The sequence below is a fragment of the Macaca thibetana genome, chromosome 10 (assembly GCF_024542745.1).
Source record: "Macaca thibetana thibetana isolate TM-01 chromosome 10, ASM2454274v1, whole genome shotgun sequence".
NCBI classification, from domain to species: Eukaryota; Metazoa; Chordata; class Mammalia; order Primates; family Cercopithecidae; genus Macaca; species Macaca thibetana.
Window position 1 is genome coordinate 85055862 of NC_065587.1, and position 18354 is coordinate 85074215.

The window sequence follows — 18354 nt, forward strand, 5'->3', positions numbered from 1 at the left end:
TTTCCTAGTACCAACTCATCACTTGTCCTTTTCTACCCTCGGGCCTCCGTCTTTGTTGTTCCCGTTGCCCGGAACACCTCCTCTCTCGTCTGCACTCACTGAAATCCACCCATTGGTTTCAAGCAAGCAAAAATGTATATCCGCCTTGATGTCTTCTGATTATGCCTCTATGAGCCCACTGGCTCCGTGCTGCTCAATTTTTCTCGTGTGTTTCTCTTCCCACACTTAGTTGTCTCCCGAATGGATGAACTGCTTATTCATATTTTCTGTTCCTCCGTATCCTGATCCTTCTAGTATGGTCTTCAAAAAAATTATATTACAGGTACCAAATACTTGTTGAGCAATAAAAGAAATAATGGAGACAGTGGCACTCACAGCCTCTTTTCAATATACACTTTTCTATAACTTTTTCATCCTGAAGTGTGGGCAGCAGTGTGACCTGCATTATAGTCCTTTTCTGACTTATCTATAACTGTTTAAAGGTTTTAGAAAGTAGGCATTAGGGGACATAAGAGGGCAAATTGTAAAGCAAAGAAAGAGAAAATCTCATTTACCAAATTCCCTTTAGAGAGAACACTGATTTAGAAAACATACTGTGATAAACAATTTTGGGGTAGGTAGGTATGAGGCTCCTAAAAGACACATTAAGAAACAACAGATAGTCTCTAAATTGCCTTTAGGAGGGTGGGTCCTGTTAACTTACACGGTTTGGGGATAAAGGCCGAGCAAGTAGGCTGGGGCTGAACTCCTAGGCTTAGTAAGGTGGCAGCACTTGGAGCTCCCAGGAATATCTAGGCAGGAGGAATGGAAAGGCTGGTGCTCTTGGGAGAACACAATAGTCTAATGGGGTATTTTAAGTTATTTGCTCCGAGATATATCTGCAATGTATCCCGTCCTCTGGCTCCATGAGGGACACTTTGGGAACGTTCACAGGCTTCTCCTTCTGGGGAGCCCAAAGGAGGGCAGAGCTCTGCAGCCATGTGGGAACGAAGAAAGAGAGACTCGGTCAGCAGCCATCCAGGGACACAAGGCAAGGGAACAGCTGCCATCTGGACCATGTCCACAATTGTGTAACAGTTCCTAATCCAAGCAGGCTTCCCCCTCCAGTGCAGTGGACCCTGTGAACCTGAAGCTTGACCAACTGCAGAAATTCTGTCCCAAAGGTACTTGAGGGAAGAAGCCGGGCCTCTGCAGGAAGGGCCTGGTTCTAAAGACAGCACACTGCACAAGGAAAGGGCAGTCCAATGCCAGTCCTCGATCTGCCCGTCTGTGGGTAACACAAATGGGAGGTGTATGGAGCTTGGAGAGTGAAGATTCCTGAAAGCAGGAGAGCCGCTCAAATAGGAGATTCCACAGCCATCCGATTCAGGAAAATCTCAGACATACTTCTACGCAGGTGCATCACTGACAAGTACAGAAAGTGCCTCAGAGCCTCAGGCTTGTGAACCTGGTCTAAACCTGGTGTGCTAGGAAGCAACGAGCCTGGTGATTGACTCCCAAATCACACTCACACTCGAGGCAGCTATGAAGTGCCGCTAAGTCCAACAGGGCTTTCAGGCTGGCCCAAAACCTGCCTTCTGCAATAACCAGAAATAATGACTTCCCCATGCTTTAACTTCAGCATCTTCAAAATAGGCTGTAATACCACTTACTTTAGTATACTTACGTCACAGGGTAGTTTGAAGGTAAATTTGATAAAATGTGTGAAGGCCCTGAGATTCCGGGAGACGGACGTCTTTAAATCTAAGGTTGTCACAGACAAAGTGCTTCCCCCTCTGCCAACACCTCTGTGAAGCAGGTGAGGAATAGCGGGAATCGTTCTACTTGAACACGGTGGGAAATGGCGAGAATGGCAGTCGAAGCAATTTTCCTTTAAATTACCCAGATATTCAGAGGCAAACCAAGGAATGTAAACTCTCCACCAGTCAGCATGGGATAATAAAATAACGAAAAGCTCTGAATTAACTCTGACTTGGATCCTGACTTTAGCCCAGTAACTTATTAGTTGTGTGATTTTGGATAAATTACTCAATGCTTTCAGGTCCCGATTTCTTCATCTGCAAAATGCACTCATGATACCTAACCTGCAGATGAACTAAAAAAAATGTGAAGAGACTAGGCACAGTGCTTAGACACTCAATAGATGGTGACCCCTGGCACTGTGATCCTGTTTCTAAAAAGGCGTTATATTATTCATTATTGAAAGGCAAGTGTATCTGTGGGTAGCAACTGCAAAAAGGAAAGTTAAAATGATTTTGTGATTTTAAAACAAATTTTATTCTAGGAAGAGATGCAAAACTCCCAAAATTCTGAAGCCAAGGAAGGAGGAATACTAATACAGTCTTATGACAGAAAAATAGAAATTTAGGTGAAATGGAATTTGAAAGCATGACCATAAAGTAATAACTGCTTTTCTTCTGTGCTTGTAACTCAATCTCATTTCTTCTTAGTCACTTCTTACATAGGAAGCACTTACTTTGTGAAGATAAATATGGCTGTCCAAGGAAGGGCAATATAAAAGATCAGTTGGTTTGTGTGAAAACTGGGGAAGAAAAAAATATTTTTTTTTTTTCACTTTTCAGAAGAAGACTGAAAGTTTGCAAAGAGAGGTGAGGGGTGATACATTTTTAAAAATCCCAGGATAAAATGTGATTCTTCAAGTCTTAGTGTAGTTACTTTCACTTGCCATTTTATGTTTTAAAATAGTACAGAATCTGAATTTTAAATCTAGATGGACATGGCACAAGCAACACTCCATTTGTCTCGGCTGTGCTAATACACGTGCAGGGAGATAATGCATCACTTACTAATAAGCACAGATTCCGACAGCAACACTCCACACTTTCTGAACATCTGTATTTCTATCAAGTAGGGAGTATTTCCAAAAGATGTATCTGTACATAGTTTATCTAATAGACTGGAATGGCTCTTATTTCTGTTCTGCCAAATAAAGAGAAATTTCTTGGACTGCAAATGTGATTGCTTCAACTCCCAAACTGCAATTTTTCTGGGCATTTCTTCTTCATGCTTCCTGGCAGGCCAATCTACCATCAAATTCTTCAGGTTTACCAAAGCCTTAATGACAGCCCCAATTTACAACGTACCCATGACTTGGTCAGAATTCAAGGCAAAAAAGTGAAAACATATACAAAACTAACAGCAGATTTTGAAAACAGGTAATGATTTGAAAATGACCATTATCTCTAGGGCAATACTAAAATATAGCCTCAACTTATAAATGTATAGAAAGTAGTGATATTTGGAAGGTACATTAAAATGAGTAAGTAAGGGAACAAGTATGGCTCAGTGCACTTAGACCTGACATGAACATTAGGTATCTTGATTTACTAACTAGCTGCGTGGCCTTGGGCAAGTCATTCATAATTTCCTAATTTGTGAAATACGAATACTATCCCCATTTTGGTACATTCTCCAAATTTGTGGAAATGTCTAGCAAAATGCCTTGGGTAAAGAAGGTTCTTGATAGATGTTAGCTTCTTTCCTTAAAGAGCTGCAATTGCCTACAGAGATCAGTCAGGAACGAAACCCAGTGCGGTCCGGTGCGTGGATGTTATGCGAGAGCACAGCATGAGTCTACCATGCTATCCGAGAACATCCAGTTGTGCTATAGAGGATGGATGCAGCTAATTAGTGTTAAATACAGCCAGCAGGTAAGCTAGAAGCTTACGAGGTATAGACAAATCTCACAGGATGTCAGAACAGATCTAGGACATGTAAGCAAGCAGCCTGTGAGGTACAACAAAATTCCTAAAGTGTGTAAGATGTGTTAAATACAGGCCACAGGTTGATAAACTGTAAGACCATGCCAAAGATAGAATAATTTTAAAAAACCAAATAGGATGGAACAGACGAGAATGTTACTTAGGGACAGAAAGGGAGGGAAATGCTACATCATGATATGCACCCTCCGGGATGACAGCTAAGTTCCCCCTGAACTGACCAGCCCTGATGGCAACCAGCCTGGTCCCATCCTGGTACTACACATGCTCTCCTGGAGAAGCACAGGTGAGACCCAGGACTGCTCACAGCAGGTGGCTGGCTGGGTGTGCCTGTGCCTGCTTCCTTTCATGGAGAGAAGATGTGCTGGCTCTGGGCACCCTTTTGTCTGCCATGGCCCCTTGTCTAAAACTTCACTCTGGTCCTTGTAAGCACATAGTAAGTGGGGAAGGCTGAGATGACAGAGAGAGGACAGGTAAACTAGTTGTGACCAGGGGCCAGATAGAACACTAGGCCCACCTGCGTGCCCACCCTCAGGGTGCCACCTACCTTTCCTTTCTGTACGTCTCTGTGAGCTTTTGAATGCTCTGTGAGCCTTTCTGTACGGTGCAGTTGGACTCCGAGTGTCCCTGGAGGCCACCATGTCATCAGGGTGATTTTCTCCATGACAGGAAATCCCAAGGTCTATGGCCAAGTGGAGGGCACACACCTGCCCTAAAAAGAGCTGCTGTTCTGCCCTGTGAGTGCTGCCTTGCAGGAATGTTGGCCCCAGTTCCTGCTTGTACTGACTTTTCACAGGATCTTGGCAAATCTGGGTTTCTATGTCAGGTCTCCCAAGTTTTAAATACTGACAATTCATGCAAAATTAAAAAAATCTGTTCAGGCCAACAAAACCCCACATCCTCCACCACCAGTTTGCACCTGCTGCCTCGGGTTAATACTGTTCCATGACTTTGACAGTCCCTGCCCCACAGTGTCTGTCATATGGTTCTTCAGTTGTAAAAGCAAGATCCAATTTGAACTGCTGCCCTGCAGTTTTGCAATTTGCCGTGTCTCACTTCAGGGTCTTTTAGGTTCAGGAAGGACCCAGCAGATGAGATCTCTTGGCCCTAAGTGTGTAGGGCCAGACTGACTGAAATTAGAAGGGGGAGCTCATAGACCTAAATTCACACAATGGAAAGGAGAACGGCTGCCACTGACTGGGGTACTTGATAATTATTTGCAGATGGTCTACAAGTTTTCCCTGGAACACTACGGTGAGGTTATACATCCTCGTTATCATTCATTACTCGTGTTTTCTCTGCTTCTTCCTCCTTCTCAGGCCACCGATCAAGAGTCAGAGCAGAATGAGACAAGAGGAGACTGTTACTATGGTACCTAAACAAAACCCAGATGATTAAAATCAGGAAAGCTTTTGTCCTGGACATCACGTGTGTGACCTAAGTTGTCTGTGTGTAGTCCTGCGTTTCTTGGGTCTTCAAGTGGACAAAAGTGATACTGGTCAATAGGGCTGACACCCTGCAGCCATGTGAGAAAAGGCAGGCACCTGGGAGCATAGCTGGAATGCAGAAGGCTCCTTAGAGGAGATAACAATGGGACACGTGCTTCTAAGAGCAAGGGGCTGGAGAGTGCCTGGCAGCCAGGACAATGTCCAGAGGGTGGGTGGGGGCATACAGGTCTACCTCTCTGTTAAGGAAAGCCAAGACAAAACAGATGTACCCTGCGGGTGCTGAACTCAGCCCAGAGCCAGGGCATGGGTACGCTGGAGCGCTGGAGGGTGGTGCTGAGAAGGCGGGAGGGAAGGTGGGGAGGAAGGGAGATGGGAGGCTTTGGTATGCTTGGACTCGGACACAATCAAGAAGCTCGACTCGCCCACACTCCCCCTGCATGACTAAGAGCCACCAGCCACATCACGAGGATGAGCAAGGGGCAGAATGGCTCATCAGTGACTAACTCCATCAGTGTGGATGGAGCATGAGGAGCTGGGCGGGGATGGGGGGAGGTTTACAAAGGGCACACGGTCACCCAGTCATCCCCGAAGCTCCAGACAGGCTGTGCCTAATGACAGCACCTGTGGCCAGGCTAGCATGCATCACGCAGCTGGGTGATCCGCTGGGTGACCAGTACCAGTCAGGCACGGGGTGGGCACTGGGGGGTCTGTGTCGCACAAGACTGAAAGGGTCCTGGGAGCTTGTGTCCACAGAGGAAGACCAGCAAACAAGACAATGACTGAAAAATAACCAGACTGAAGGCAACACGACTGTGAGCTATGACCCTGGCTGTGAAAGAAGGGAGTACCTCTGGTGACAGGATGGAGAACAGGGCAGGGGGTGCTACTGCAGATGACCACTCAGAAAAAAAGATGAGACAGCAAACTCTTCTGCAGATTACTTCCAGATTTTATAAGAATAGAAACTCTCAGGAAACAAAACATTAAAAAATAAACACACTGGTGTGGGTTTATTTCTTTATGTTACTGTGTTGATATGTAAGTTAAAATGCAAGGGATTTCAAACAACGCTGGAAACACCAGCTTATTTCTATGACATGAGTGTGATAGTCTCTGCTCGTCTTAACCATCAATTTCCCAGGTCCGTGTTTTGTGCTATGCTGAAATGTGATTTCAAAATTAAATTTTACCCACTCTGGTCCCAACTAACTGAAAATGGCAAGCATAACGCAGCATAACTGATGCCACGTGTCAGTGACTGAGAGGCATGCGAAGCGGGGTTGTGAGATGACTGCTGTCGACTGGTTAGTGGCATTACTTGTGGCAGGTGCAGCTGAGCACAGGCACAAATTTTACAGCTTCATTCTGCTGACCAGCAGGTGACACACAGCAATGTTCAGCCCAGAACGTCCTGTTCTCAGAGAGAAGCCAGACTGGCACTGCTTCAGCTTCCCCATCCCATCTCTGTCTCTGAAGCCAGTCAGCAGGACATGCAACTGCGGACACAGTTCCAGGAGGATGTGCTACCAGGACCGGCAGGAAGGTACAGCTTCAACGGTAACAGGAATTGATACTCTGACCCAGGGGTTCCTGGGAGGATTAAAACCAAGTGGGGGAGAGGGGCAATACCAAAATGCTAACCTTTTATATCATTGGGTAAGAATATCAAAACAAACACCAACAGGAAAGAAATGAATACACAAATTGTGACATATCCATACAGTGGGATGCTATTAATATAAAGAAACAAATTACTGTTATACTCAACTACATAGGCAAATCTCCAAAGCATCACATTAAATGAATGCAGCCAGACACAGAAGATAAACGCCATCGGATCCCCTGTCCTTGGTGTGCTAGAGCAGACACGACTAATCTGTAGGTGCAGAGGGCAGATCAGTGCTCGCCTTGGTGCTGCAACATGGGCGCTGACTGCAAGGGGCACCAGAAACTTCTGGAGTGCCTGCAAAGTTCCAAATCCTGACCAGAGGGCTAGTAACACAGGTGTATATATATGCCAACACTCATCCAACTACAACTAAAATGTGTGCTTTCACTGTATGTAAGTTACGCCTCAACAGAGTTGATTTTAAAAAACTAAATAAGATCAAACAACAAAAACCTGTCTATTTATATATCCTCACAGTTATTTCATAAAAGAGTTGTTTTTAATCCCACCCCCCCCCCCCCAAAATAAAGCAGGTGTAGAAGACAGTCCTTTTGAATTAAATAGATTTTGGTTTAATGAAAAACTCTACTATTCTCATTTTAAAGGCCAGTGGCAGAAACCTCCTCAGGGCCCAGCAGGGGTCAGAAGACGAGCATCTGGGAACCCCCACTGGCTTCCTGCCCTCCCTCGAAATCACATGCCCTGTGTGCTCCCTGAACATTCCCTTAACAGGCTCCTGCCTACTTCATGTGGCGATGGGCAGACCAAATTGGAGCTCCCACATTGGGGATTAAAATGAAAATGGTCAGGAAGAAGGAATGATTTCAATGACTAATGAGTCCTACCTAAACAAAGGTAGGCAGAAGAGTGCAGCAAGCAGAGCGGGTGAGGAGGGCGAGGGGAAGATAACAAAGGAGAACCCGGGCAGCTACACCCCTGGCGTGCTGTCTCCCTCCCGAGGCCCCTCAGGCCTCACACCACGTGGGCCCTGGTGTGGTCACACAAATCAGCTGGGACCCTAAATAAGCTGGCAGTGACACCAGCAAGCAATAGAGCAAACAGGGTCATGTACGGGGGGTGTCAGAGCCTGCCCTGCTGGTCACAGAGGGCACGGCATCTCACTGTGTGTACTCAGGACCATCATGGGGGATAATGAAAAACAAAACTGATTTTTTAAAAGAGAAGCAGCAAAGATTTTTCTAAATTATAAAGTGTAATAATATATGTATGTACATTAATGTTAAATCTCCCTTCAAAAAAGCTTAAAACTAAAGAGAATACTCTTTTAAAAATAATACTTTTTACCTTAGTCTCCTTAAATAGCCATTGGTTCACCAAGAGAAGAATTTAGTAGTAGCCAAAATATTACCATATATTACCATAAGCATGACTATTTGTTCTAGAAAACAGGGTCTATGCACGAAATGTCCAAATGACTGAGAGAAAAGGTCAACAATCTCAATTTCAAATTCCAAATGTTGAGGGCAACCAAACAACCAAAAAGAAAAAAAATCCCAATAAAATCCAAAACTCTCATCAAAACATAACTGTACATCAAAAGTCATGAAGGGACCTCACAGTAAAGTCTCACTCATCCCATTTTTATTTTTATTTCTTTTTAATAACCAACACTTACCCAACACTTAGTATGTGGCAGGCACTGTTTTAAGCACTTCACACATACAAACTCATCCACTCCTCATACCAACCCAGTGGGGTGGGTTTTATGATTCCCATTTGACAGGTGAGGCACAGTGAGGCTGTGTGACCTGCTGAGGTTGCCTGGAGATGGCAGGATATGAGGGTTGCGGGGTGGGGGGCTGCTATTTAGCAGCTACCTCTTTGCCTGGATTGAGGCTGTTTTTGTTGTTTTGTTCTGGGGAAGGCCTGTATATTCACGTCATGTCTGTTTCTCATATTACCCTGTGACAAGGTATCGACATGGGGTGGAGGGCTTCCACACACCTGCCTGTGAAGGTATCAGGAGGCCCTGTCTAAATGGAGAACTAGACATTCCCCAGGTTGGTGCTAACACATTCCCGGTGCTCATAATTACAGCACCTAAGGACGAGAAGAAAAAGGAAGCGGAACAATGACACACTTCAGAACTTGCTTTGAGAAATGAAAAGAGAGCAGAGCTCTGTGTATTTGGAATTTATTTATCTTGAAGTGATCGCCTAGATTCCATAAGGCCTCATAGAATTTTCTGTATTTGGTTTCTCTAACTTTCATGGACAGTAGCATCTTCACAATGTTAGCCATATCTGAACACCACCTGACTATTATTTGCTTGTAATTTTTATTTAAATCAATGCAGTTTTAAAAATATTAAATATCTTCTTTATCTGAGTTCTATACATGAAATTGATTTAACAGTTATATTTTACTAACACATTTATGTGTTAAAGTAGAACAAATCGTTGTACCAACTAAAATCATTGCATGTCCTTCACTGCTGTGAGTTCTATGTGCTGGGGAATTCTAATTCTGAGCTAATGGAAGCCAGTCTTCATTCTCTAATTAACCAACATGGCCATAATGCAAACACAACTTCAGAAATTGTTTTTATATTTATGTATAATCACATATATGTACAAATGAAATTCTATACACACACATGCACACATACACACACACACCACACACACAAAATCTGGAATGGTTGAGAACAAATGAAAAATAAATTGACCAGGAGATAGATATTAGGTCAGGGGCAGTGGGAAGTAGTGGATCAAAGACATAGCATAACATTTAAATAAGAACCCACATAATCGGATCAATAAAGTTAAGAATAACAGCAAAGGCTGGGCGTAGTGGTTCATGCCTGTAATCCTAGCACTTTGGGAGGCCAAGGCGGGTGGATCATGAGGTCAGGAGATCGAGACCATCCTGGCTAACACAGTGCAACCCTGTCTCTACTAAAAATACAAAAAATCAGCCAGGCGTGGTGGCACGTGCTTGTAATCCCAGCTACTTGGGAGGCCGAGGCAGGAGAATCTCTTGAACCCGGGAGGCAGAGGTTGCAGTGAGTCAAGATCGCACCAATGCACTCCAGCCTGGGCAACAGAGTGAGACTCCGTCTCAAAAAAAAAAAAAAAAAAAAAGAAGAATAACAGCAACAACAACATGCAGACATCATGCTTTCTCAATGAAAACCTCAACTATATAAACTGATGCCCTGTTGTGGGTTTTTTTTTTTCTTTTCTAATGGAAAACTTATTATATAGAAATAAAATCCTAAAAGTCTGATTGGCTAGAAAAGAAGTTATTTACATTATTTCCTCAGGAAGGTTGAAAGAATGTGACATCTGAAGGGAGGGATGCCCCAGAGCCCAGGGCTGCCCTGAGATGCATCAGGTGTGGGGACAGGCGGTGGGGAGGGCTGGCTTTAGGCTCCTTCCTCCCTCCCCACTCCCTGCGTGCCCAGCAGCTCCAGGCTTCCCTGCCTTTTATGGTGTCCTTCCACATAAGATATTCTTTGAACAAAGAGGTTTCTCAGATAAAACAAAATCTGGAGACCACTGGTACTTTCCAATTTCCTCATTGTATCAATGGGGAAACTGAGGCTTAGATGACTTATGGCCCCTCAGCAAATTGCAGCGGGGTCAGAGTCTACAGAACTCAGTATCCAGATTCATGGTCTGGTGTTGATCTGAACAAAACCACCTACACCCTCCAAGAACACCCTTATGCATGCATACACTGGTGATCCTAGTGGACTTCATTACATCAATACCCTTGCTGATCCTTGAAAACAAAGAAGTGTGATTTAGCATTACTTCCTTGAGGAGAGGATGGTGGCCAGCAACATCATTTAATAAAGTGTTATGAGTCAATGAAAGCAAATTAGCAAAAAGATGAAGTCATTATTTAGAAAACCATGACGTAAGGAAACAGGCACATCTCTTCCTGAAAAGTTGTATAAATCAAGAAACACTTGAAACAAATGAGGAAGGCTTCCTAATTAATAATAGAAACAACAACGAAAATAGCAGTAGTAATAGCAGCAATAGCTACAATTTACTGTTTATACCAGCCACAAGATGCAGCACTTTATATGCACTGATATTCCTATGACATAAATATTATTAGTCTCATTTTTATAGAGAAGAAAAATTAAGACTAAGCCCATGGGGAAGGTGACCAACTTTCCTGGTTTGCTTAGGACTGTGGGGTTTCCCAAAGTGTGAAACTTTAAGGGCAGACGTTAGGAAAGTCCTGGGCAACCTGGCTGGTTGGTCACCCTACCTGTAGGGTGGTGATAGGAATTCCATTTCTATCTGCCTTACCAACACCTTCTATGAGGTAACTTCCTTCCATGTGTTACAGTCACGAGTTTTACAGACTAGTTTAAAGAAGGGCAAGACCAAATATTTTACAAACAGGATATTCACATGCAGCTTCATCCCCTTTTGAAAAAATAAAGACAGAGAAAGCACTGCATAGTCTCCAATCCCCATTCTCCAGAAGAGTCAAGAAGATACTCACCTTGACCTCAAACTCGAAGTGTGCATCCTTTCCTTGCCCGCAGAGGACGTAGCGTGGGATACTAATTTTAATTGGGTCCTTCAGGTCATCTGGATTTGCACCCAAAGAGCGAGAAATCATCCGCTATCAAAGGCACGTCAGACAGGGAGAACAAAGAGAAACCAGAATCACTCCACTGCAAATATCCTGCTTGGGTAGGAGGGAGAAAATGTGTTTCAAGTAGAGAAAAGAGCATCAAACCAGTAGGGTTTATTTAGAAAAATGATGGTTTCCTTTGAAAGAGAAAAGCTAAGCCTCTCTCGTAACAAAAAGACCATGATTTTAGGTATGTCATTCCAAGGAGTTAGGGCAAAAGCACTATGAAGTGTTGCTTGGCTTTGAAGTTTCCTTCCAATGTATAAGAACAAGTAAAAACAGGGACAAATTACATTATCCGGACTTAAAAAAAAAATCAGTGTAAACCAGATTGTCTTCTGAAAAGTCTTGACCATCTGACAAACTTTTTTCTTCACACACTATCAGACAGCTATACTTATAAAGCTGCAAAAGCTGGAGATTTTATTCAAATTTACTTCATTTTTAACTTTTAGGCATTTTTATAAGCCAGTGTAGTGTGGAAAGCTCTTTAAACCACAATTAAAACAAATCCCAAGTATTTTCTTTAGGCCCCATTTGATACTCAACTTGGCTCTGACAAATATTTATGGCCTGGGCAGTGGGGGACTAGTGGGGTCTGAGGAAGAGGCATTATGAAAAAAATAAATCTTCCAAATGAAGATCTTAAGTGTGAATTGGAAGAAATCTCTGAACAATCCTTATTGTTTGCACTAAGCTGGGGCTTTAGAAAACATATGGTTTTGAAGTAACAGCAATAATAAAATAATTAGAATCATAATTAGAGTTAGCATTTATTGGATACTCATTATATGCCAAGGACTACATTAACCAGTTTACATGAATTGGCTCATTTAATCCCCACAATTCCCCCTACGAGGTATTAGCCATTATTAACCCTATTTATCAGATGAGAGGCCCAAGACTGAGGGTTGAGCTCACTTGATGGAGGTACAGGGTAGAGTCAAGATTTAAACTCAGGCCAATCTAGGGCCCACTTTCATCACCACTACTCTAGACTGCAATCATGAAATTTTACAATAATTACATCCATCTGAGATACATTGAGCTAATGAACACTTCACACATACATAGATTTTAAGATGCTGACAATTCCATGATTATGCAATGGAACCCACTTATGTGACTATAAAGAAAACAGGGGGCAATAAGCTCCCTTTCTCCCAGGCAGAAAGGGTTCTCAGCCAGGTGTAACTTGAGTCTCAACTTAGCTGTGTGCATGAAAGCTTGGACTTCCAGAGGACACAAGGACATACAATTTGCTTCAGATTGCTGCTTTCGATCTAGCTGACTGTGTGTGCATTTTGGCATGAAGTTTCCAAAGCCTATCAGAGGATCTTAATTTTTCCCCACATGGCTGGTCACCCAAAGCAAGAAGAATTAATTGTTTATCATAATGGTACACCGATTTAGCTGTCCCTGATATCAAAACCATCAAGAAATTCTTAAAAAGGGGATTCCTCATGATAAGCCTTGCTAAAGGCTTTTCAATTCACTAACAGTCCATTTCCAAATTACTTTAAATGTAGGCATCTCCTAAATGTGTAGTATATTTATCAATTTAAAGGTGAAAAGGCAGAGAAATAAATTAGTGGTTTTACTTATAAGACATGCAATGTTAAGAAACATCTTTAACCTACACATGCCACAGTTCAGCCAACGAGTTCTTGCTCTGCTGCCTAAGACCTGATCGCTTCTACGTCATGCTTAATAACTACACGTTTCAAGTAGGAATATCATCTCTTTTCCAGATCTGATGTGATCTCTCATGGAATCAATCTGTTGTTGTTGCTGCTGCGTGTGTGTGTGTGTGTGTGTGTGTGTGTGTGTGTGTGTGTATTGGGGATTAGTGGGCATATTGTAGCTAGGGGCAACCTCATCAGAGGGGAATGCCACAGCAGGGACATTAAGCAACAACTAGTAATGGGTAATACCAGTTGAGAAGGGAAGATCCACTTGCTGCACCTTGAGAGGAACATGGATCCACCTCATCAATTAGACCAAAAGGCCAACACCACAGCTAATTTGATGAAGAGCTATCTCTGAGCAGCTATGGGCTCTGTCCTTAGAGGTGAGGAGGAGGAAAGGCAGGAGGGAAGGCAATTAACCTTTTTTCCTTCAACCAACAATAAATAGTAAATAGTAAAAAATTTTTAAACATCATGTGACCTTGTTGAGGGATGGATCATCACTAGAGTTCTTTCAAAACTATATGCACAGGCCGGCCGCGGTGGTTCACGCCTGTAATCCCAGCACTTTGGGAGGCCGAGGCAGGTTGATCACTAGGTCAGGAGATTGAGACCATCCTGGCTAACATGGTGCAAGGTTGTCTGTACTAAAAATATAAAAAATTAGCAATATAAAAAATTAGCCGGGTATGGTGGCGGGTGCCTGTAATCCCAGCTACTCAGGAGGCTGAGGCAGGAGAATCACTTGAACCCAGGAGGCGGAGGTTGCAGTGAGCTGAGATTGCACTACTCCAGCCTGGGTGACAGAGCAAGACTCCATCTCAAAAAAAAAATAAATAAATAAATTATATGGGCTTCTGTCACTTGAGGCACATGGCGGTCACACACACACCTGTGAGGGAGATGATCTGAGAGGCAAACTTCATGTTTTTCACAGTTTTGCCTAGGGATACCTCCATTTATGTACTTGAACCTTTTAGGATCACGTGACTCGGGTTCTCAAAAAAGTGTGGATAACAGTATCCAAAAGCATAACATACTCTAACTGTATCTGCTTCCCTGACGTAGTCACAGGAAATGGACATGGGATTCCAGGTGATATTCACTTCAAGACTCAGAAGGAAGGAGAAGATGTGGAATCCAATCCTAGTTCTGGGACTTGGTCTCGGAGTAAGTCTCTCGCCCTCTCTTCACCTCAGTTCCCCTATGGAAACGGCCATGATATCTCCAACTACTTGGGAGGGACCCAACTATGAATACAATAGTGCCCCACCCTGTGGGACTTAAGGTCTGAGGCAGACTCTGACAAGTGAACTGGCAATCACAGCAGGATGAGAAAGTTGTGATGCGGAATGGAGTGAGAACAACTATGAATATATATCCTGTCATCCAAATGTCAGGAATTTTACTGAGGAAGAACAGTGGTCAAAATTGCCTCGGCATGTTCTGTCAGCTAAGCAATGGAGACTTACCTTTGACTTTCTAAATGCCTTTTCTTTTAGACACCCCTAAGATATATAATGAAACATTGCTATTTTACTGGGTACCACCTATGTGCCACACAGAGGGTCAGGCCTTGGGAATACAACTTTTACAAAGTATTTGTAATTTCTAAGACCTTTAGTTTTTCTCAAGTGTACATGCTTGGAACAAACATTTGATGTTTCTACTCTACATGGATTTATATTGTAAAGGTAGATTTGCGACCTGAACTTTCTTTTTTCATAAGTCAGTTTTTAAAATGAGGTAAGACTGGAACTGATGGTCCGGGCATTTTATGACTGGTGATATGGTCTGGATATTTGGCCCCATCCAAATCTCACGAGGAGTTGCAATATTCTTGGTGTTGGAGGTAGGCCCCGTGGGAGGTATTTGGGTCACATGGGGGGATCTCTTAGAGCTTAGTGCAGTCTTTGCGATAATGAGTGAGTTCTCACCAGATCTGGTCATTTGAAAGCATGTGGCACCTCCCTCCCACTCTTTCTCTTGCTCCTGCTCCCACCATGGGATACACCTGCTTTTCCTTCACCTGCCACCATGATTGTGATCTTCCCGAGGCTTCCCCCGAATAAAAAGCCCGTGCTATACTTTCTACACAGCCTGCAGAACCTTAAACCTCTCTTCTTATAAATTACCCAGTCTTGGGTATTTATAGCAAGGCAAGAACAGACTAATACAACTGGAGAGTTCTCCATTTCTAAGTATGTACCAGGGTGAAACCAATCCCTAATACAAGGAAAGCTGCTTGAGGCTCAGGCTCATAGATTCTTCACACAAAAAAAAAAAAAAAAAAAAAAAAAATCCCTGCCTTTGACAATTTCACTGGGCAAGTGAATTGAGTAGGGACCAGATATTTGAGAATGAGTAGATCTTATAATATTTACGTAGCCCACCTCAATCTAGGGCAGTCTTTGACACACTAGCAACTGCCTGGACCAATACGTGGCCCTTGGCTGTATATAAGAGCTACTGTCCCAAACAGGACCAGACAGTGAAGCGTTAACAGGATCCTCTGCAGAGAAGAAAGACATTTCTCTTCATTACATATCATACTGGACGAGAAATACTGCCAGAGTCCCCACTATCACCCTTGGCTACAGTTTACTTCAATCTTACTGATTTCATATGAACTAAATATTAATGAGTGTACAGAAATGAACAGCTACAGAAATGAATAACTAAAATACAAGGTAGGGATCTGAGCAAATGCATAAATTCAAAAATCAAAATGTGTTCCCATCAAATCATCACTGTGGTGTGAATTTGTAAACATTATTTTATGAAGTCAATTTCATGAGAAATGTGGAATTCTCGGGGTACAGTGTAAAAAATTCTTGACATTCTCCTAAACTATGTTTATACTGGACAGGAAGTAAAGCTAACATAAATGTCTCTTAAATTTATTTTTAATTTGAAAGTGGCTATATTTTGAGTATCTTGAGGTTTATACTAGACATGCAAATGTTTGCTGTATCCCATTATATGCCATTATTTATGGGAGCTTTTATATCTCGATGGCATTATTTATTTTGGAATCTGTCACAGTTTCCCTATATGTGACAAAAAAGATTCTTAGACTCTGAAGGGGAAGTTGATGGCATTGTAGTAGGAGGTGTTCGGAACATCTCTCCGTGGGCAGAACTGGCATGGATGAGTACAGAAGACAGTATAAGCAATTTTAAATGTGCCATGGAGTCGTCCTATTTAGAAATAAAAAGTCAAGAAAAAGTAGATAATTGGTAACTTGAATTACATATCTGTACATAAGAAATATCTTTAAAAGTTAAATACAAAAAATATTTTTTCTGACAGCTTTTAATGAAATAATGCTCTGTGGCAACAAATATGCTGTTTTTCCACTTTTGGTGAAACACTGTAGCCCAGTCCTTAGCTGAAAGAAATAGGCAGAACATAAGGTACATTGTAAATATTCAGTTCAAAGTCTTCTTTTACTACTCAGGCCATTTCCTTCAAAAGGAACAAATTGAGGAAATGAACAGGAAGTGGCACTAATATCCACTCAGATCACCGCGGGCTCTCAGAGAACATGAAACAGTCCAAGTCCTCAGGGAGTCATCAACAGTTGTCCCAAACATTCTAATTATGCACCAGATGGTCAAATTCAGTCTACACTGATCATGACAAGGTCTGGCCTAAGGACTGCCATCTAACCTCCAGGAGCCCACAGCCAAGCTTTGCTTCTGAAATACAGGCAAACCTGGCTTTTTATTAGATTTAACAAAGTTACAAATTCTCCTGTCCCTGTTCCAACCATAGCACATATTTCTAATCCTTCCTTTCTTCAACTACACATACTATACTGATAGTTCTCATTAGAGCTACTGTGTCTCGAGTACCTATTACGCCCCAACAATTTGAAAGTGGAGATTTGGAGAAAGAGACAATGGAGATTTGGGGAAAGAGATGATGGAGATTTGTTATAGCCTCCAACATCAGCCAGGTTGTAAGAAACAGGGAAGAAAGATAACATGCAGGAACAAGCACAAATGATGTATATGGTAAATAACCAGACAGGTTCCTATCCATCTCCAGTAGAGAAGCCTGCCTTTGCTATAAGGGGATCTTGTCTTAATTAACACTACTCTTATCTTTGAAGGCTTGGCAAATACAACAGAACTGGATTTTGCCAAGACGTGGCCATACAGGCACATCCTGTCCATCCCTGTGAAGGACGGGACTTAACGACGGCCTGGTGTGGACAAACAGTGCTAACATTATCTCATTTCTAAAGTGAGTTTGGAAGACTCACATCAGCAAACAAATACAAGTTTTGATATATATATCTATCCTGAGGGATAAGTTACCCAGAAGATGGCAAACTGTTGGATACTGGTACTTGTAGAATACCTTAAGTTTAGTGGCCTTTGGGTAAATCTAAAAGGTTTAGTTGACATTTCCAATCCATGATTCTCACCAGAATCAATTAGTTCTTCTACAAAGATCTGAGCTGACCAAAATTGTTTCAAGGTTTGGAAATACTGAATATTGGATTAATGTTTCAACCTGAAACTATTAAAAGTGTCACTATTTTTCTCTAGATCACCAGATTATGTTAAGTGGTCATCATCTTTGAACAATGTATCAATTAATGGCTGATTTTAAAAAGATTAAATGTGGGGTCTATTATACCTGGCTGATAATGTAGCAACAACTGCTAAGTGGCTCTCACTATTAAGCATGAATACAGACAGGTTAGGACCCTCAAGGAAAAGCGGATATTCTCCCTTCTATTATAACGGTACAGTGTCATTGATTAATCATGAAAAGTACCACTGATGTTCACTCACTGATTTTTTGCTGAGCCCTGGCTTTGGTTCAAACCATGCTGAATGCGAGGCCCAGGAGAAAATAAAAGGCAGGAATGCACTTCCAGTCAAGTAAACATACAAACTTACGTGCACCATATTCACACTATGACTGTGTCTAAGCTTTCTTTTACAGAGCTGAAAACACAGAGTGCAAAGAGGAGAAATAAGATCCATACAAGGAAATAAAAGGAATTGAAAAGAAACTTGTAAGGCAATCCTTGAAAACAACAACTCATACAGACAGAAATAATTGTTAATGTCTAGAATTCCAAGAAAATAAATTTACAAGTCAGTTAAGAATCAACTTAGCAATACTTGGAAATATATATTTCAGCATAGTCATTCCTATAAAAAAAA

The 18354-nt window shown here is 42.3% G+C and overlaps 2 protein-coding genes across 3 annotated transcripts in view; both read right to left on the minus strand.

Moving 5' to 3' along the window:
- LOC126929186 (eukaryotic initiation factor 4A-I-like) overlaps positions 1 to 18354 on the minus strand; it is a 515423-nt gene that overhangs the window by 159899 nt on the left and 337170 nt on the right. The gene's annotated exons all lie outside the window — the stretch shown is intronic.
- KIF16B (kinesin family member 16B) overlaps positions 1 to 18354 on the minus strand; it is a 315708-nt gene that overhangs the window by 72690 nt on the left and 224664 nt on the right. For both annotated transcript variants that reach the window (XM_050745331.1, XM_050745330.1), the window contains one exon: positions 11346 to 11468. In XM_050745331.1, the coding sequence (XP_050601288.1) occupies positions 11346 to 11468 (123 nt within the window). The remainder of the gene's footprint in view (positions 1 to 11345; positions 11469 to 18354) is intronic.